We start from the raw sequence: 21,977 nt of genomic DNA, 5'->3' as shown, positions 1-21,977 counted from the left end.
CCAGCTTTTAGAACAAAGTGCCAATGGTCGGTGCCGATGCAGTAAGCAGGGGCTCTGTGCTTCTATGCTATCTTTTTGTTTGGGGACACTGGCAGTGAGGATTTGTTTCATTGAGCCCATGTGAAAGATTATGTTGTCACAGACGTTCTGTGAATTTTAAGAAGAACGGTTGTTTTTAATAAGGAGCTAAAGGTGGCCAGTTTTGAGAAGCTCAAGGAATTGTGCAGCACAGGTTGTTGGGCATAAAAATGTACAGTCGCTAGACAGCTAATGCCTTCGTACGGTTAACAACACTGTCCCCAGTGGTCATGACCAAAGACCTGTCCTAAAGAGGGAGTTCTAGAGGGAGTTCTTGCACTAATTAATAATGTTATGGCTTCAACAGGAGGAGGGTGGGAAGGTGGCGTGGGAACTAAAGCCAGGTGCGGCAGGCAAATGAGCGGTGGAGTGAGTGATGGATGTGGTGCCAATGTGTGACAGCGGTAAGGATAGTTCTAGAACAGGTGTGTAAAGGACTACGGTGACGTATCAGGAAGTGACCGGTGCTCCCCTGTGTACGTATGTGTGCGTGTTCTTCTCACAGCTGTAGCACAAGAATGTGCGCTCATTATGCAACATTAGTTTGTAAGTCGCTCTGGATAAGAGCGTCTGCTAAATGACTTAAATGTAAATGTAAATTAGTTACTGAGTTACATAAATACACAGCCAGAATGAATCTCTCAGCAATTTTCATAGGCACAGGTGAGGTGAGCCACTCAGACATGGAAACAGACAGAGGCCTGAGAAGTGTACAGTGTGTTAACAAAACAAGTTCTGACTCACTGTACTGTACAATACTTCAACGCATAAAGCTAGCCTGACACAGGCACTACTGTGCATTCACCTATTATAGTCCATTCTGTAATGCCATTTACAGATGCTAGGTAAGGCACTCTAGGGGTCCGAATCAGATAGAGGGAATGTACTCCTTTCTTACTCATGCCTTTCCTTCTCAGCGTAGTTCTCTTTGCGTGCACTGAATACATTTAATTCAACCTCTGAAAACCCTCCCACTTGCTGGCCAACAGAGTTTTAATTCAATAGGGTTTCTGTACATTTTCTAAAGCCATCCCTTCAAATTTGGTGTACCTTTTCATTCAAAGTTTATTTGAATTTTCTCTCCAGACTAATGCACAAAATATATTGGTGAATAACTAAATAGTGGTTGGATTCATCCTGAAAGTTGTCAAATGTAATTGTTCAATCGATTAAATATTGGAAGGTGAGAAAAGTGTACAATAGGGGCTGAGCAGTAGTGCTATAGACCAACCCTAATTATCCTCACTAATCATGGAACTGTGATGACAACAGTCCAGTCATCGTGAACCATGCGCCAGGCTCCAGGTTTAAAATGGCTACAAATGGACTACGTTCCATATTGATTCAAATTGGCTACATCCTAAATGATTTGCCAAATTGTAATACGTTAGCCTAATTTCATCCACTATTGCTAGCGGTCCTCAGGAACTTCCACACGAATGTGACAGAGGAAAGAAAGGTAAACTAACTATGTAATGCAACGATGCAAAATGTATGGAAAGTACCACTAAAGTGACAGCTATAAATGTATGTGGGTGTATAACTAACATTGGCTACTGATAGTGGCTAATTTAACACAAAACACATTTTGTAAAAAAATACAGTTAAAAGTCAAGGCATATAATTAAAACATTGTAGAAATCATAAATCAACTCGGTAGGTTTGGCGCTCTACTGTCATTTGAGCATGGCTACAGAAGCCTATTACTTGGGTCTCCAAATGGCATTCTTGAAAGTTATATGGTCAGCATTTCATAAACTTCACTGTGGAAAAGGTTTAGTAAATAATAGCTATTTTTCAAGAACTGCATTGTTGGTTAAGGGCTTGTAAGTAAAGCCTTTCACGGTAAGGTCTACACTATTTGTATTCGGCACATGTGATAAATAACATTTGATTTGAAAAGATTCGCCATTGCCAGATGATCCTCAGAAAGTTCTACAGCTGCACCATTGAGAGCTTCTAGACTGTGTCGTGTCTTTGGCATCATTAAACTGAAGACTTATTTTTATCAAAAAGTCTCTGTAATTATATTATTATATTATAGGTGATTAAACTAACTTAATCATGTAACTGTAATTAACTAGGAAGTTGGGGCACCAAGGAAAATATTCAGATTACAAAGTTATAATTTTCCTAATATAGCTTTCAGATATTTTAAAATCTGATTAATTTGTCTTCCGATTAATCAATTATTCTTTACCTCACGTTAGTCTCATTCCAAACATCGTAAATTGTTGGTTACCTCCACGAACCCAGTTTTCACTATGAGTCATCCATACATCAATTGTCTAAAATCATTGATTTACTAACTAAATAATCACAGAAATGCACACAAACAAAGAGTAGATGTAGTTACAAGGAAATGATAGCAGAGTTTCCCTAGTGGGATAAACCGGTATCGCGGCTTGGTGGACAAAAGGGAAGTGGGGGTCGACTGAGATAAAAGTTGAATTGAAATGCTAATCCTTTGCACATGAACACTCACTCATTCGGGCATAATTGCAAACAATATATATATATATTTCAGTGTGTCGCCGTGATCTCTGTTTGAACGTTTGTTTCTGTTGGAGAGTTTGTCTGCCCTCTCTCTCTGCCGTGGTTAGAATGGATAGTTCAGAGTAACATTCAGCAATGTTGTTATAGAATAGATGTTTCGGCGGTTGTCGGTCTATGCGTTCAATGATGTCGAATTCCTAGCTTCAGACTATTAATTAGTATCAAAGAAGTGTTCTTATTCTGTAGGTTAGATAGTCTCAGAGTTAAACACGTGATATGGTTAAGAATTCAGCAATGGGCTCAAACCTTAGCCCTCTCGTAATTGAGAGAAGCATGATCTGAAGATAAATTCCCAAGGTGGGGTTTATATTTGGAAGAGCAGAAAGGGGCGGTCCCATGACGCCAGATCAATGTCTGCACTCATTGGGCGGGCCCATGACTTAGTTAAACTCCAAAGAGAATTGAGAGTTTCCTTCATTAAACAGTCTAAAATCACATTACACAAATAGTTTAATCTTTACTCATTCATCCCATACAACAATTAGATGCAAGCCCCACAACAGAGACTCTTGTATAAACAGGGTTATGGTAATGTGGCTGTATTGTCTCTCATGAGTTTCACAAAATTGTACCAAACGGACCAGTTCGTAGCTGGCTACTTCACCGACTTTTTATACATTCTCCAGAACATGAATATTGCTCAGTTCTCAAGTTCTGTGAGGTGGAAGAAATTCCTTTGTTCTCTCTATGAAAACTCAGAGAGGGGGATGGTGCTCGCTGTACCCAAAGAGGGCAATGTCATGACAACTGCCTGCATCACCGCTTGGTATGGCAACTGCTTGGCATCCGACTGCAAGGCGCTACAGAGGTTAGTGCGTACGGCCCAGTAGATAACTGGGGCCGAGCTCGCTCCCTCCCATCCAGGACATCTATACCAGGCGGTGTCAGAGGAACGTGGCCGAGGGAAGAGGTTTAGTGGTGGGGTGCTGAGAAAATGTTTGTCGACTCCAGCCACCCAAGTCATACTGTTCTCTTTGCTACTGCACAGCAAGCGGTACCGATGCACCAAGTCTGGATCCAATATTTTATTTTACCTTTATTTTACTAGGCAAGACAGTTAAGAACAAATTCTTATTTTCAATGACGGCCTAGGAACATTGGGTTAACTGCCTGTTCAGGGGCAGAACGACAGATCTGTACCTTGTCAGCTCGGGGATTCGAACTTGCAACCTTTCGGTTACTAGTCCAACGCTCTAACCACTAGGCTACCCTGCCGCCCCAATAGGACCCTGAAGTGTATAAAATGTGTGGAATTCTGAGGGAATTCAGTCAGAATACAGTGTAGACACAACTCCACCACAAACAAATAACAGGTGAATAGCATGCTATTCTCATGCTTAGATGTTCTACAGAAGTTGTGTACACCTCTTCAAATTAAGTTTTACCTGTCAGGCACTAGTCCATTAGCTTGGCTCAATTTCACAGAGCACTCCAGGTGTCGCAGACCTGTCTGTACCTCGTCACCCGCTTCTGAGACTTCACCATTGCCCTCTCTGACCCTTGCATCTGATTTCTGTATAAATCCACCAGGGTGCTGTCTGTCTTCCATTCCACACGGTCATGCACACAGAGTAACAGGTGAGGGAGGGGATATGTTGATTCAAGATAGATGACTCATCAAAATGATCCACTTTAATGGAGAGAGAGCACAGGAAGTTGTGTCAGAAAGGGCAAGGTGAAATTCAGCTGAGACAGACAGCTGAGAACTGAGAACTGTTTTGATTGACTCCGCATTCAGACAAAAACAAAGACCACAAATAACTGTAACATCAATGACAGACTGGATTATTTTGCTCTCTCCGTGCTCATTTCTGTCTATGGTGAGACAGAACACTGGAATAGAGGGCTGCATTCGGTCAGGCGGACAATTTGAGATGAAAAAATGTATTTATTTCGTAAGTTATTTGGAAACAGACATCTATATCGTTCTGCTTTCTATGAGTTAGCCTAGGCCTACTGATTGTATTGAAAGCACCTCTGGCGCATTATTCACACGCTCTCAGCAATCCCTGCTTCAAGTTCAGTAGCCTCTCTTCTACTAGTTGGGTGTGCAAGATCAAGTGTGGTCTCAAAAGAGGTGGCACCACAGGTTCAACAGTGGTGTGTCAAAATGTATTTTATTTTCTGGGGCCTGGAGTTTTCCCAGATCTCATGACCTGGTCAGGCAAAACAGGTCCCAAATGGGTCCTATTTGTAGGCTATGACACGGTCCAACATTCAAGGGATACTTCGGGATTTTGGCAATAAGACCATTTATCTACCCTTTATCTACTTCTCTGTGTGCAGTATGAAGTTAAGTAGTTAGCACAATTACTGGGAGTCTATGGTATCTGCTAGCCGTTGGTCAAAAATCTACTGGCCCAAACAACATTTCTACTGTCCCGGACATGGTGTAGTTTTTAAATGCATTGGGGTCATGCAGAACCTATAGCTTGGCATGCTTTCTCTCTATATTCAACAGTTAACAGGCTATATTTGGTTATTATGATATGTATTAAACATCAGTTTAATATAATTTAGCAATGTAAGTCATTACGCTATTTTTTAGAATGACATTTTTGTACATATTTCGTTCTAAAAAGGAATATCTCAAAATAAGACTCTCCCCCTTAATTAAAAACAATTGCGTTCCAAAATACAGTAGATATCGACCTGGCTACAGTAGGCTAGCCAAGACAAATGCCAACGTGTATTTTTGTAGCTTTCTTTTTGCGGACTATCCACAGTAGCCAGCATATTCAATAGTATGTTCACTATTGAAGCTTAACTTTTGAAAAATCCCTTTCCCTAAAATAAACAAGCTCGGCAAGTAGATTGACGGCCCCTTTTTTTTAGCTCAGGACAACTCGCGTGTGCTGTGTGAACGTAGCTGTCAATAACTGTACTGCTCGAGTGCTTGACGCGGGAGCATGGGTCTCAATGGAATAGAGTACGCCTAGGTTGCCAATTCAATGGGTGGAGAATCACGTGGCATTTGGGCTTTCCAAAGAAATTATCTTAAATATGATTAGGCTATTGTTTACCACATTGTCTGTAAATAAATATTGGTAATGGAAAGAAGTGAAGGGCGCTTAACCAACGTGATTTGAGCTGCAATCAAAAATGTTATCATCAATGAAAAGGAAAAGGCGCAATGCACGCATAACTTAGCCCTTTCCTTTTCAATAAATATTGATAACCTAATTATTTGTCACTGCTTGCAAATAGTCCCACTGCTATAAGGTGGGCTACATCCTATATGCAATACGTAGGTCAAGAGAAAGTGCAAGTGTTTGCTCTCATCATTCGTGCTGCATCAAGTTCAGTAGCTTACCTCTCCTCTCCTAGTTGGGCATGCGTGTGGGGGAGTGCTACGCTAACATGGAATTGTTTTAAGATGGTCATACAATGGATCATTTAGCTATTTGATTTGAAATTGTAGGACCCCTTTAGGTATATATATATATTTAATTTGACCTTCACCACTATAGCCCATAGAAACGCATTGAATAACACATTCATAATGGCAAAAAAAATATCATAAATCATATGGAATAAGGTTTTGAAGTGTCTGTCCTATATTTAGGAGATGTAAGAAAGCTCTGGAAATATTTTTGTCTTTTGGACACATAAGCTGTGTTTGAAGAATCATACTAACTGCACTAACTATGTACAGTCGTAGCCCAAAATTTTGAGAATGACACAAATATTAATTTCCACAAAGTTTGCTGCTTCGGTGTCTTTAGATATTTTTGTCAGATGTTACTATGGAATACTGAAGTATAATGACAAGCATTTCATAAGTGTCAAATTACATGAAGTTGATGCAAAGAGTCAATATTTGCCAGTGTTGACCCTTATTACATTTACATTTACATTTAAGTCGTTTAGCAGATGCTCTTATCCAGAGCGACTTACAAATTGGTGCATTCACCTTATGACATCCAGTGGAACAGCCACTTTACAATAGTGCATCTAAATCTTTTAAGGGGGGGGGTAGAAGGATTACTTTATCCTATCCTAGGTATTCCTTAAAGAGGTGGGGTTTCAGGTGTCTCTTGAAGGTGGTGATTGACTCCGCTGTCCTGGCGTCGTGAGGGAGTTTGTTCCACCATTGGGGGGCCTGAGCAGCGAACAGTTTTGACTGGGCTGAGCGGGAACTGTACTTCCTCAGTGGTAGGGAGGCGAGCAGGCCAGAGGTGGATGAACGCAGTGCCCTTGTTTGGGTGTAGGGCCTGATCAGAGCCTGGAGGTACTGAGGTGCCGTTCCCCTCACAGCTCCGTAGGCAAGACCTCTGCAATCCGCCCTGGCATGCTGTCAAATAACTTATGGGCCACATCCTGACTGATGGCAGCCCATTCTTGCATAATCAGTGCTTGCAGTTTGTCAGAATTTGTGGGGTTTTGTTTGTCCACCCGCCTCTTGAGGATTGACCACAAGTTCTCAATGGGATTAAGGTCTGTGGAGTTTCCTGGCCATGGACCCAAAATATGGATGTTTTGTTCCCAGAGCCACTTAGTTATCACTTTTGCCTTATAGCAAGGTGCTCCATCATGTTGGAAAAGGCATTGTTCGTCACCACAAAGTGAGTAAGCCCACTCCCTTGGCTGAGAAGCAATCACACACATGAATGGTCTCAGGATGCTTTACTGTTGGCATGACACAGGACTGATGGTAGTGCTCACCTTGTCTTCTCTGGGCAAGCTTTTTTCCGGATGCCCCAATCAATCGGAAAAGGGGATTCATCAGAGAAAATGACTTTATCCCAGTCCTCAGCAGTCCAATCCCTGTACCTTTTGCAGAATATCAGTCTGTCCATGATGTTTTTCCCAGAGAGAAGTGGCTTCTTTGCTGCCCTTCTTGAGACCAGGCCATCTTCCAAAATTCTACCCCTCACTGTGTGTGCAGATGCACTCACACCTGCCTGCTGCCATTCCTGAGCAAGCTCTGTACTGGTGGTGCCCCGATCCTGCAGCTGAATCAACTTTAGGAGACGGTCCTGGCGCTTGCTGGACTTTCTTGGGCGCCTTGAAACCTTCTTCACAACAGTTGAACCGCTCTCCTTGAAGTTCTTGATGATCCGATAAATGGTTGATTTAGGTGCAATCTTACTGGCAGCAATATCCCTGCCTGTGAAGCCCTTTTTGTGCAAAGCAATGATGACAGCACGTGTTTCCTTGCCAGTAACCATGTTTGACAGAGCAAGAACAATGATTCCAAGCACCACCGTCATTTTGAAGCTTCCAGTCTGTTATTCGAACTCAATCAGCATGACAGAGTGATCTCCAGCCTTGTCCTCGTCAACACTCACACCTGTGTTAACGAGAGAATCACTGACATAATGTCAGCTGGTCCTTTTGTGGCAGGGCTAAAATGCAGTGAAAATGTTTTTGGGGGATTCAGTTTATTTGCATAGCAAAGAGGGACTTTGCAATTAATTGCAATTCATCTGGTCACTATTCATAACATTCTGGAGTATATGCAAATTGCCATCATACAAACTGAGGCAGCAGACTTTGTGAAAATTAATATTTGTGTCATTCTCAAAACTTTTGGCCACAACTGTAGTATGATAATTAGTCATAGTATGGATATAGTTTTAGTATGCCAAAAGTTCCAGGATGTCGTACTAAAACACGTCGTAATTTGAAGTATAGAAGCAGTAGACACTATTTCCGTGCTTTTAGGGCCCATAATGCAGTTCTTCTGAAAATGGCCGTGGCTTCACAACGTTGTCAGATTTGAAGAAAATGGCGGAAAATATGCAGACGAAGTCCGACGAGACGGATACAAATTCATTGCAAATGTTAAGAAAATTTTGAGGAAAGTAATAAAGCAAATAAGTTACGTTGCATGTTGTTGGCTGACAATTTGTTAGCTATGCTATCCTTATGAACCGCATAGCATTGCAGCAGTATGTACCTGTATGTTAGCTAGTTACCTCACGTTAGTTGGCTACTAATACATCGAACTTGCCAGGCAGTATATTAACTAAATTCTAACTAACTATTTAATGTTTATTGCCTTGATTATTCATGTAGTTCTTACCTAAGCGGTAGAGTCGTTGTGAGCTCTCAATGGACATTGTCAATTATATCTAGCTACTCCGATTTCAGAGCACTCTCCTCTTAGTGTGCCAGAGTGCAGAATAACTGATGCATTTATGAACGCTCAACACCCGTTGAATATATGGCCGGTGTCAGTAAACATTCGCAAAAAAAGCGTAATTAAATTGTTGCCAGCAGCACAGTTACAGTCACCAATGCTTTGGATAACATGAAGACAGTCTAACCAGCTCTGCTAGGGAAAGTAAAATGGTCAGAGTGAGGTGTTTTTTCATTTGTGCCTGGAAATAGCTCGCAAACTAGATAACGTTAGCCAGTTAGCTTGGGTGCTTGACTGCCGTTGTGAGGTCAGAACGCACGGATCAACCCTACTCTTCTGCCAGAGCGTCCAGTGACGCGCTCTGAAAGCTAAACACTCTGAATTTACGAATGTACAATCTAACAATGCTCTGGATTTAGGAACGCCCAGAGCGCACTTTGGCACTTCAAATTGAATTCAAGAACACACCAGAAATCGTCAAATGTCTAGCTAGTCATTTGTTATGCTGACAAACTAACAAGAGGTTGCATAGCAACAGCATCAACTTCCGGTATGTTTTTACTTTTTTATTTCACCTTTATTTAACCAGGTAGGCAAGTTGAGAACAAGTTCTCATTTACAATTGCGACCTGGCCAAGATAAAGCAAAGCAGTGCGACAGATACAACTACACAGAGTTACACGTGGAGTAAAACAAACATACAGTCAATAATATAGTATAAATAAGTCTATATACAACGTGAGCAAATGAGGTGAGAAGGGAGGTAAAGGCAAAAAAGGCCATGGTGGCAAAGTAAATACAATATAGCAAGTAAAACACTGGAATGGTAGTTTTGCAATGGAAGAATGTGCAAAGTAGAAATACAAATAATGGGGTGCAAAGGAGCAAAATAAATAAATTAATTAAATACAGTTGGGAAAGAGGTAGTTGATTGGGCTAAATTATAGGTGGGCTATGTACAGGTGCAGTAATCTGTGAGCTGCTCTGACAGTTGGTGCTTAAAGCTAGTGAGGGAGATAGTGTGTTTCCAGTTTCAGAGATTTTTGTAGTTCGTTCCAGTCATTGGCAGCAGAGAACTGGAAGGAGAGGCGGCCAAAGAAATAATTGGTTTTGGGGGTGACTTGAGAGATATACCTGCTGGAGCGTGTGCTACAGGTGGGAGATGCTATGGTGACCAGCGAGCTGAGATAAGGGGGACTTTACCTAGCAGGGTCTTGTAGATGACATGGAGCCAGTGGGTTTGGCGACGAGTATGAAGCGGGGGCCAGCCAACGAGAACGTACAGGTCGCAATGGTGGGTAGTATATGGGGCTTTGGTGACAAAACGGATTGCACTGTGATAGACTGCATCCAATTTGTTGAGTAGGGTATTGGAGGCTATTTTGTAAATGACATCGCCAAAGTCGAGGATTGGTAGGATGGTCAGTTTTACAAGGGTATGTTTGGCAGCATGAGTGAATGATGCTTTGTTGCGAAATAGGAAGCCAATTCTAGATTTAACTTTGGATTGGAGATGTTTGATATGGGTCTGGAAGGAGAGTTTACAGTCTAACCAGACAAAAATAAGTATGTGTAATTGTCCACGTATTCTAAGTCAGAGCCGTCCAGAGTAGTGATGTTGGACAGGCGGGTAGGTGCAGGTAGCGATCGGTTGAAGAGCATGCATTTAGTTTTACTTGTATTTAAGAGCAATTGGAGGCCACGGAAGGAGAGTTGTATGGCATTGAAGCTTGCCTGGAGGGTTGTTAACACAGTGTCCAAAGAAGGGCCGGAAGTATACAGAATGGTGTCGTCTGCGTAGAGGTGGATCAGAGACTCACCAGCAGCAAGAGCGACCTCATTGATGTATACAGAGAAGAGAGTCGGTCCAAGAATAGAACCCTGTGGCACCCCCATAGAGACTGCCAGAGGTCCGGACACAGACCCTCCGATTTGACACACTGAACTCTATCAGAGAAGTAGTTGGTGAACCAGGCGAGGCAATCATTTGAGAAACCAAGGCTGTCGAGTCTGCCGATGAGGATGTGGTGATTGACAGAGTCGAAAGCCTTGGCCAGATCAATGAATACGGCTGCACAGTAATGTTTCTTATCGATGGCGGTTAACATATCGTTTAGGACCTTGAGCGTGGTTGAGGTGCACCCATGACAAGCTCTGAAACCAGATCGCATAGCAGAGAAGGTATGGTGAGATTCGAAATGGTCGGTAATCTGTTTGTTGACTTGGCTTTCGAAGACCTTAGAAAGGCATAGTAGGATAGATATAGGTCTGTAACAGTTTGGGTCAAGAGTGTCCCCCCCTTTGAAGTGGGGGATGACCGCAGCTGCTTTCCAATCTTTGGGAATCTCAGACGACACGAACGGGAGGTTGAACAGGCTAGTAATAGGGGTGGCAACAATTTTGGCAGATCATTTTAGAAAGAAAGGGTCCAGATTGTCTAGCCCGGCTGATTTGTAGGGGTCCAGATTTTGCAGCTCTTTCAGAACATCAGCTGAATGGATTTGGGAGAAGGAGAAATGGGGAAGGCTTGGGCGAGTTGCTGTTGGGGGTGCAGTGCTGTTGACCGGGGTAGGAGTAGCCAGGTGGAAAGCATGACCAGCCGTAGAAAAATGCTTATTGAAATTCTCAATTATGGTGGATTTATCAGTGGTGACAGTGTTTCCTATCTTCAGTGCAGTGGGCAGCTGGGAGGAGGTGTTCTTATTCTCCATGGACTTTACAGTGTCCCAGAACTTTTTTGAGTTAGTGTTGCAAGAAGCAAATTTCTGCTTGAAAAAGCTAGCCGTGGCTTTTCTAACTGCCTGTGTATAATGGTTTCTAGCTTCCCTGAACAGCTGAATATCACGGGGGCTGTTCGATGCTAATGCAGAACGCCATAGGATGTTTTTGTGTTGGTTAAGGGCAGTCAGGTCTGGGGAGAACCAAGGGCTATATCTGTTCCTGGTTCTAAATTTCTTGAGTGGGGCATGTTTATTTAAGGCATTTAAAAAAAATATCCAGGCATCCTCTACTGACGGGATGAGATCAATATCCTTCCAGGATATTGAAAGGATACCGTTCGGAGAACATCATCGTATTCATGAGAGTCTCCCCATAGTGAAGTCATATTAGTTTGTAGCTCAAACGTTTCAGATCCTACAGACAGAAGTTGGCACATCAGCATTACCGACTTCAGATGAGTCCTGTGACACTCTGTGGGGGTCATAGAGCAGCAAAACGGAGAACGCCATCATGTTCCGTCTCCCCTTTCCATAGAGTCTAGGCCAAACCGTTTGGACGCTACAGACGTTATCGCGAGGAGACCGGTCTGACAGCTGTATCTCGGCCACCTCCCACCGCAGATGCGGAAGGACATAGGCAGATGTGGTGGATTGAGATGCAGCCCAATGCAAAAAACCTGATATCTCTATCTTAAACTGACAGATTTTGATGGGGAATATTTTATTATGTTACTTAGATTGACAGGTGCGCACAGGTGAGTCAATAGACTCTTAAATTAAATAGGAGTAGGCACTGGACAGGTATCTTTCCAAGGAAATGTACTTCCTAAATATGATTAGGCTACAGTTTACTACATTGCCAGGAAATAAATATTGATCACCCATATTTGTCTCCGTCTGAATATCGCCCCATTCCAAAAAAGGATATATGTAAAACGCAGCTCAAGAGAAAGTGTCGGCTCTCTCTCCAACTCAGCTCTCTTCAAACTACGTCTAGCATATTAGCAGATATAGCCCAGTAATACTGATAGCCTCATATAATGGGCAACGTGAGAATCGCTGGTAATTTAATCTATTTCTTAGGATATTTTTGCAGAGTGGGCAGGTCCAGTATAAAAACCTGCGAGAGTGGACAGGAGTGGGATGAAGAAATCAGTCCTGCACAGTCCTCTACACTGGAACATAAAACACACTCACCTTCAGTCTCATGAAGGAACCGTTGTTGTCCACAACTGCCCATCAGCTCGTACTTGCTTTTCTCTTCTGGCTGAAAGACACAGTACACAGTAAATAAGATGCTGGTTTCTAAGTGGTAGCTTAGGCTACATCTAACTAAGGTCAAGCCTGAGGCTTGAATTAATTACAAAGATTTCAGTCCATGTTGAGTAAAACAAAATTATACCGCAGACAAATGCTAATCTCTATTTAACAGTTCACTGGAGGCACTCGAGTTAGATTTAGACTTGACTAATTTGAGTGTACTGAATGAAACCTCACAGACTTGTCTACTTAAGTTGAAAAAAATAATGTAGCCTGAAGTGTCTCTTGTCCTTATTGAAGCTTATTCATGCCTTTCCAACTGAGTCAAGTGTTCCGGAGGTTTTGCTAGTCTCTGGTGTGAAAACATGGTGGAAAGGTGCATCCTCATTGCCCTCTGTCTGACTGAAAAGTGGGATGTGACTGAGGTAACACTCTCACACAATGTGTTCTGTCTGTTCTGCCCTACAGTACCATAACACTATGTTACACTGACTTCCACAGTCCTCACAAAAAGAACTGTAACTTACTTAAGAGCATTATTGTCTGAGCATTGCTGACATTAAATGAACATTGTTGACATTTGCCAATGTTTTTTCCACTCATGTTAAATGCCAGCCTCACAAGGAAATGGCATATACTAAATGTATGGGACAATTATAAAAGCAGTATAAACAGCCCTGTCATATCTTGCTGTTATAAAGGACTTCCATACTGCAGTGTACACCCTTTAAAGTATTCCTCTTTCTTTCACAGACATTGGCCTCACAGGTATATAATTATAAGTTTGGACCATAGTAAGAATACAATTGAAACAGGTGAGTGTGATGATCTTAAGAGGATTGAGTAATCCCACTTCCTGATGCTCCACCTCTGAACTCTTCTCCAACGCCCGGCTCTCCATGATCTCATACTCGACTTTGTGCCTCTCCTCCTTACTCTTCTGCTTCTTGTCTGGTGGAAAGAGGGAAATAAAGTGTGATTGAGATGTGCAACAATACAACAGACTCCTATTACACTGCAGTACAGCCGGTGAGGATAAGATCCCTATGTCATGTTCTCCTTTTCGTCTACTACATGCTGTGAACTAATGCAGTCGAAGCGGCGTCTCTCGGTCCCCAAACACACATAACTTGTTTGATCCAAGGATGGGAAACGACTTGGAAGACGATTGCAAGGGACAGATTAATCATCGTTGTACAAGACCGCAACATGTCAGAGGACAGGATATAGCATTACATTGTTGATGTTGTCTAGAGCTCCCTAGTGTGGTTGGGATAAGTGCTGTATTACTCATGGGGATGGCTTTGTTACGAGCACAGCAGCCAACACAGTGGCCCTGATGTAGTTTCCAGTACAAATGGAAACCTCCACAAAACCACATAGTCTAAATAACTGTCAGAGCGATGGTATACAATCTGGGGTCATGCTGAACAAATATGACAATAGTCATTTCAGTTTGTAATTTTCTTGTGTACTGTCACAGTCATGTAAAATGCCATTGTATCTAGTCACATTTTGTTTCATACTGCAGCAGCTGGTTGAGCTTCTCTGCATCTATCCCAACCTTCAAAGCAGCTCAATCACAAAATGAACACAGCATGGAGAGAACATAGAGGCATCACCAGCTTGCAGAGGGAGGAGAAATAGTCCCCCCCCAAAAACAGAGGAAACGAAGACGAAAGGATATTTTTTAAATTAAAGTCAAAGAAAAGAACAGGGAGGAAAACATTAAAGAAACAATTTTAGGGGCGCAGATGAGAAGGAAGGAAGGAGGAAGCCAGGAAGGAAGAGGCTGACTTTGTTTGTTAGCATGAAGTTCATTCCATGAAGAGAGGAGAAGAATAAATCAGTCGTGGGCATTCTCTTACCTTCAACCGATACTGAATGATCTTTCACCTCCACACATGGAAGGTCTCCATCTTGGAGTGTAGGGTCCAGCAGTTGCACTTCAATAGGCTGCTCTTCATTAGATGTCTTTTCACAGTCCACACTGTTCTTCAAGGGCTCAGAGGGTAGTGGCTGTCCAAAACATACACCACTGTGGTGCATTTGACCAACCTGTAGGACAAAGCTGTTCCGGGGAAATGCTGGTGTCCCCCAAGGAGGCGGGTGGCATTCCTCCCCTTTCTTGCACTTGAAGCAATTTTCGTAAATGATAGTCCCTTTGTCCCCTTGTCTTGCTGAGTTCAGATCACACAAAAGTTCACAGTTGATAACAGGTTGTTGGGATCTAAGCTCACGTCCCAAAGCAGAAGCCATTGATTCATAAAGATTCAGGTCGTTTGTCTTTGTACCTGGCTCTCCGGATGTGCCTAATAGGTCTGTGCCTATGCCTAATAGGTCTGCTAAGACGTCAGCTAATTTCCCCTTGCCTTTCTTCTGTAGAGGTGCTGATTCCTCATTCCTCATCTTTAGCTTCTCAGAGCTGTGATTGGTCACTGAGGCAGGTGCGAACGTGGTCTCTGTAGTTTTCCTCAGTGCGTCAACCTTGATATATTCTGAGGAGCTGCTGTTGGGTCTGCACGGGCACTTATCAATACTTTCACCTGCTGGATTTTCAAAATGGGAGGTTCTGAGGCAAAATTGCCAATCCTCAGTCCATAGGTTATGTCCTTGGAGCTTAACGCATCTCCTTTCTAGTTATACAGGTTAGGAAATCTGCACATCGGTTTAATAATTCATTGGATTCATTCATAAGAACAAACGACTTATCTAAACACGCTGCAAAGTAAACACAGGTCTAAAAAATCTGTTCATGCTTGGACAGGGATATTGAAGGGAAATCATTGCATCGGGTGCGCACACACACCTAGTGGAGCTGACTTACCTGGTACGGCTGGCATTGCTGAGCCCCCAGTGTAGGAGAGTGGAGTCCCCTGTGAGAAGATGAGGAAAGAGAACATCTTCAATAACTAGATGAACCAGTGTCAGCAGGTACTTCCTTTCACAATATTATTTTTGTACCAGAGTCTTTCAATGAATACTACTAGGGCATTGTGTATTGGTAAAAACATGAGAGCTGCTATTGCTTGTTCACATAGAGTTACAATGAGTTATTGGAACCCATGGGCCCTTAAGGGTCTTTGTTTTCCTAGCTGATAACTGAGGTTGAGTATTACAACTGTGTTGATAGATGTCCACCCACACAATGCTTTATCCCATAGGACTGGTGCTAGGCAACGAACAGAGGAATTGTTGCACTGTAAGGCTGGAGCTTTACATCACTCTCGGGAAATATCCTTCAAAGAGACTGAAGGCTAGACTTAAGAAAAGTCAGAGGAAACAACAGAAATTACATTTTTGTTTTCTACAAAGATCATCAGAAATTAACCTTGATAAATGTCTCTCCAACCCGTTTTGGATGATTAATGTCTAAATGCACCACCAGCAGATGGGGCTCTAAGTTTAAACAATCAATAGAAAGTCACTCATATACGGGGTAGTAAAAAAACATAAACATCAATTGAAGTTGTTTCATCAGAGAGTAAAAGAGACCCAATTTGAGAAAAGAAAAGCACTTTGTTATTCATTGATTTGGATGTCTTTTTAATATAATCAAAAGCCATGCTTAATAAAAGAGATATATTGTGGATGACAAAAAAAAGATCAATGACTATTATCAGTTATTTTATTCCACAGATAATTTTTTATGAATAAATTGGGATCTAATCACGTCATACTCTGTATGAATATGTCCTCTTTCAAAGTATATGAGTATGAGGCTTTATGTTGTAAATCACTTGTAAACGAGATTCATCTTCAAAGATCAAACGGAAGGGCTATCCTTTCTAGTTTCCATAACAAGCAAAGACGGAGGAAGAAAAAGTTTGCGATGAGAAGAAGTTCAAATCAATTTCTTGCACTTGGATGACCTCAAAGAGAGAGAAGAAGAGTATCCGTTGGAAAAGCCCAAGACAACCCAGACTGATATTACAATCCCAAAATGGAGGCCCAATTAGAAGAGCCATAATTATGGTGACACAGAGGCTCTTATGAAGACACTTCTTACAGAGATGGGAGTGTTTGAGAGACTATAAGAACAACATCTACGCACAGAGAAGCATGTCCAGACCTTTTTGAGTGAAAGGACAGCTAGAACCTCAAATGTCTAGTAGAGTGCACACCTTGCCAGACAGATAGGCAGCAAGAATGTTAATGTTCCAACACCAATTGCTGTGAGATTTCACAGTAAAGGCCATATTGACAGCTATAGCCGGCAACAGGTGATACCAAGATGACTAAGCCTTACTTGCAGTCATACAAGCTGTTATAAAGACTTGTTATACAAGAGGAGCAGAGCTGCAGAAAAGACTGAGTTGGAGTTGGATGGACATGCTACAGTATATGAGAGTGGGAGGGAGCTATGTTTTTTAATGCAAAAATTCAGATACAAACCAAAAAAGGAAGCAATTGCCATAAATTCTTCTGTCCAAGACTGCTTTGTTTGTGAATCTGAATGATGAAGTCTAATCGAAAGCTGCTGACAGTATTTTTGTACTTTGGTAGTTGGTACTCATGAGACAAACAAAGCAATTCTGAAGAAATGTAACATTTTGGCCCAACCTGTATCAATTTGATGATGTTCATCTCATGATGTGAGATGAACCAGTGGAATACAGTAAATTGGATGAAAATAAACAAACGGTACACTTTTCAACCATAGAGTAATAAAAGTAACCAGGGCAGCATCTCAATTGTATTTCCTTAATTCATCGTGTCTACTCTCCTCGCGCCTCCTTCACAAAACGCATTGGAGAGGATCAAAAGTTCCTCCACTCCAATAAGTTTTGAGAAGTAAGTCAGGAGAGAGGACACACAACCAAGCTAGCACATTTGGTTCCTTGGAAGTTGTGGGAACGTACAATTTTGTTTTCTCGTTGGTTCTGGGAACGAAGCTGTACGATTTCTGACCAGTAAAACGGAAAGTTATTTTATTGTCCTGAGAACAGAAGTAAAACTGTCGCCTTTTCTGGGACCGTTAATTTTGTGGTTGCAGGAAGATTCTGAGAATGTTTTACTATGATTCCCTGAAAGTTTTCCTGAGAGGTTTTATTAAGATTCTGGGAATATAAATTATAAGTTATTTGAATGTAATTAAATGACATTATGAGAAAATATTTTAATAAGACTGCTAGCTCAACTGTTTTGAACTGCATGCACAGAACATATGGAAATAAATGTGTTTATTCATTCAAACACATTTATTTTTATTGTGGCATGGGGGTCAGTGAGACTCTAACCTATGATCTTCTGTTCTCTATATATGGCAATAATCCACTGCCCCACCAGGATGGAGCTAGCATGCCATGTTTATTACTCATACAAAGCTGTTCCTTTTAGTCTATTCAAACTGACCACATTTCAAAGAAAACAAGCACTCATTATGATCAGGTGTGGCCAAAATAGTGGGTGCAGCCAACACAGCTGAACACACTTAACGAGACAGAGGATAGAGAGAGTTTTGTTGACGCTGAGAACGGAATGTATATGTTTTTATAATAATAATCATTATGGAATGTTACAAATGTTCTATTGGTATGTTTTCTTAATGTTCTGAGAACATTAATTTAAATAGAACCATAAGGAAACCTGAAGAAAACGTTATGCTAAAGTACTGTACAAGTTTGTATGCAAAATAACAATAGGACAACCAACCTCTCACCAAGCTCTAAGAAACATATGGTTCTCAGAATGTTATGTGCTCGCTTGGAAGGAATTAAGGAAATACAATAACCCCAGCTGTCTGTACCTTGAATCCTCCACAGGTGGCGCAGATGGTTAGGAGGGTTTTGGAGGCAGTGGCTTGGGAACTGCTGCATATCTGATAGGAGTCTGGATGTTGACTGTCACTAGAGGGCGCCACCCCGCTCTTACTCTCCTCTGAGTGGCCCTGTAAGAGATCAGCCATCGAGCGCCTCGCAACAGTGTCCGAGCGACCCCCGAGAGGACCCTCTTTTTCCCTCTGTACTGACTTACATGATGGGTGTGATTGGGGTGAACTACCCGCCTGGTCCTTAGATGTTGTGGAGGTCTGATGCCTCCTGGCCCCTCCTGTTCCCCCCTGCAGTAGATTCCGGGGGGTGTCGTAGAGGTATCTCAGTGACGTGGGTACCTGGTACTCCTGTCCTGGGGCTGGGGGGCATGTACAGGGGGCCAGGTCCAGGTGAGGGGGCAGGCTGAGCATGGAGCCAAAGTCATCCCCCCCAGAACCAATGTCCAGGCTACCTGCATAGGAGGAGAAACTCCCAGAGTAGGAGGAGTGGCTTCCTGTGGCGATGCCGCTGTCGGATGAGCTCTGTCGACCAATCTCCTGCAGCTGCCGGGACCGAGGGGGCTTGGCTACTGCACGAGCTCCACCCACCTGGATGACGGACAGTTTATCATCGGCCTGTAAGGCCACCTTGGGCCCAGACTGGCCAATGATGGTCTCTGTGGGGGCGGAGCTTGTTGTGACGGGCTCAGTCCAAATGGCCAGCCGGCTGCCGATGCTGGAGTCTGATTGGCTGGTGTCGGAGGTGTCAGAGGAGCCTGATATGCTGCGGTCGTCTCCCGCCACAGACAGACCATACGTGGAGGAGGCTTCCAAAACCACATAAGAAAACAGATTATTTATTCTACAAAAACAAAACTATTACTTATACACCTTATCTACACAAGCACATCAATAAAGCATAACATCAGATTCTCCAAAATAGGTCTCCTCACTTGTCTGACTGGTAGTCACAGTCACAATACTCACAATAAATCAACAACATAAGACACATTTATACATGACGCTATAGAAACTTGCTTTTAGAAAGTTACGATAATGCAACAAGCACCATTACTGGGCAATGTATCATTTCCCATGGATTAGCCATGGAGAATACTAACTCTAATACATGTTCCATAAATTGTTGAAGGAAGATGAATGGTGAGTAGTGGATGCTGGTGTCCCTTTTGTCACTCATAAACTATATTGTAGTAGTATGTTCATTAGCCCATTGTTAATACAATCCCTCCAAAAAGGTGCATGTCAGCAGTCAAGTTTTCAAGATAGAGTACTTTCAGGACAGCGGAATGACTGTGATGGTTTTGCATTGAAGGACAGGTTCATTCTAATGGCTGGAATAGACTGAACGGTGAGGTAACGCACCTGTGCTGCTCTGGTGAGACAGCATGCTAAGGCGTTTCTCCAGCTCCTGGGCCTCATGGTTCACCCTCTCCTCAGAGTAGGCCTGGTTGGCGGCGGCGTTGGGGTCTATCGGCGTGAAACACAACGGTATTCATGTTACTTTACCTTTATTTTAATAGTAGTCAACAACAATACATAGTATCAATAACACACCATAGCAATGATAAAGTAATTCCAATAAACAATATTCTACTGCTCTTTGGTCATTTACTACAGTATTCTAAAATAATATATCCGTTTATGCAGGCCCTTGTGAGACAATTCAGTGGAAAGGACAAAATTCTGTTTTATGTTTGTTGATTAATAGTCGTAAATCTTGATAGGAGGCCTAATGATAATCGTATACATAGTTATCTGTGAGGAGAGGTTAACCTTGGGTGCCTTTCTGATGTCACAGTGACATGGGATCAAAAGAGTGACGCAGAGTGTCTCGTATTGAGGCTCGGATGCATCCAGTTTTCAGGGGAAATGGAAAGAGAGCCTGTGACGTGACTTCCCCTTTTGGACGTTAACAAGGCAACACTCTATCTTAACTCCTCCTCCACATTGACTGGATTGGTTCAACAGTGCAGAAGAGAACATCCCCTGACAGGACTAGAAAGAAAGAAGCGCTGCTCAGGCGTTCATTTTCTGCCTGCTGCATTAGGTGCATGAGGTGACACTGGGAAAGATGTGCACATAAATCACCAGTGTGCCAATGAATCCTTGAGGGGCCGCTGTGATGAGGGTGATTACATGTCCCGGAATGTGTGGCAGAGTCCCGCATTTTAACGCTTCGTCCCGTGTCCCACAACCAAACAATCATGTACCACATTTTATCATAACAGTTCTAACACCTTTCAATTTTTTTTGTATTTGTTCCATATTTTAGTCAGGCATTCTAACATGTCTCTTTTGCAAAAGAGAGGAAGAGGCAAAGAGAGAGGTTTCACTCCCCCAAATCTGTCCAAAATAAGCACAATCCTCCCAGACCTCGACTAAAGCATCCGCCAACTCCTGGACAGCCTGTGGTACAATGTGGCGTTGGTGGATGGAGCGAGACATGATGTCCCAGATGTGCTCAATTGGATTCAGGTCTGGGGAACGGGCGGGCCAGTCCATTGCATCAATTCCTTCCTCTTGCAGGAACTGCTGACACACTCCAGCCACATGAGGTCTAGCATTGTCTTGCATTAGGAGGAACCCAGGGCCAACCGCACCAGCATATGATCTCACAAGGGGTCTGAGGATCTCATCTCTGTACCTAATGGCAGTCAGGCTACCTCTGGCGAGCACATGGAGGGCTGTGCGGCCCCCCAAAGAAATGCCACCCCACACCATAACTGACCCACCGCAAAACCGGTCACGCTGGAGGATGTTTCAGGCAGCAGAACGTTCTCCACGGCGTCTCCAGACTCTGTCACGTCTGTCACATGTGCTCAGTGTAAATCTGCTTTCATCTGTGAAGAGCACAGGGCGCCAGTGGCGAATTTGCCAATCTTGGTGTTCTCTGGCAAATGCCAAACGTCCTGCACGGTGTTGGGCTGTAAGCACAACCCCCACTTGTGGACGTCGGGCCCTCATACCACCCTCATGGAGTCTGTTCCTGACCATTTGAGCAGACACATGCACATTTGTGGCCTGCTGGAGGTCATTTTGCAGGGCTCTGGCAGTGCTCCTCCTGCTCCTCCTTGCACAAAGAAGAAGGTAGCGGTCCTGCTGCTGGGTTGTTGCCCTCCTACGGCCTCCTCCACGTCTCCTGATGTACTGGCCTGTCTCCTGGTATCGTCTCCATGCTCTGGACACTACGCTGACAGACACAGCAAACCTTCTTGCCACAGCTCGCATTGATGTGCCCTCCTGGATGAGCTGCACTACCTGAGCCACTTGTGTGGGTTGTAGACTCCGTCTCATGCTACCACTAGAGTGAAAGCACCGCCAGCATTCAAAAGTGACCAAAACATCAGCCAGGAAGCATAGGAACTGAGAAGTGGTCTGTGGTAACCACCTGCAGAAACACTCCTTTAATGGGGGTGTCTTGCTAATTGCCTAGAATTTCCACCTGTTGTCTATTCCATTTGCACAACAGCATGTGAAATTTATTGTCAATCAGTGTTGCTTCCTA

At 43.0% G+C, this 21,977-nt stretch overlaps 1 protein-coding gene across 2 annotated transcripts in view; it reads right to left on the bottom strand.

Moving 5' to 3' along the window:
* The window catches only part of LOC124008877 (protein Dok-7-like), a 48,228-nt gene that overhangs the window by 11,252 nt on the left and 14,999 nt on the right, over positions 1-21,977 (bottom strand). Inside the window, exons 6-11 of one of the 2 annotated variants that reach the window (XM_046320473.1) lie at positions 19,835-19,939; positions 18,449-19,278; positions 15,527-15,575; positions 14,568-15,248; positions 13,568-13,650; positions 12,637-12,706 (exon numbers count right to left, since the gene is read on the bottom strand). In XM_046320473.1, coding sequence (XP_046176429.1) covers positions 12,637-12,706; positions 13,568-13,650; positions 14,568-15,248; positions 15,527-15,575; positions 18,449-19,278; positions 19,835-19,939 — 1,818 coding nt within the window. The remainder of the gene's footprint in view (positions 1-12,636; positions 12,707-13,567; positions 13,651-14,567; positions 15,249-15,526; positions 15,576-18,448; positions 19,279-19,834; positions 19,940-21,977) is intronic. The other variant, XM_046320474.1, reaches the window with a different exon arrangement.

This window comes from Oncorhynchus gorbuscha, linkage group LG21 (assembly GCF_021184085.1).
Source record: "Oncorhynchus gorbuscha isolate QuinsamMale2020 ecotype Even-year linkage group LG21, OgorEven_v1.0, whole genome shotgun sequence".
NCBI lineage: Eukaryota > Metazoa > Chordata > Actinopteri > Salmoniformes > Salmonidae > Oncorhynchus > Oncorhynchus gorbuscha.
This window is presented reverse-complemented; position numbering and strand designations above follow the sequence as displayed.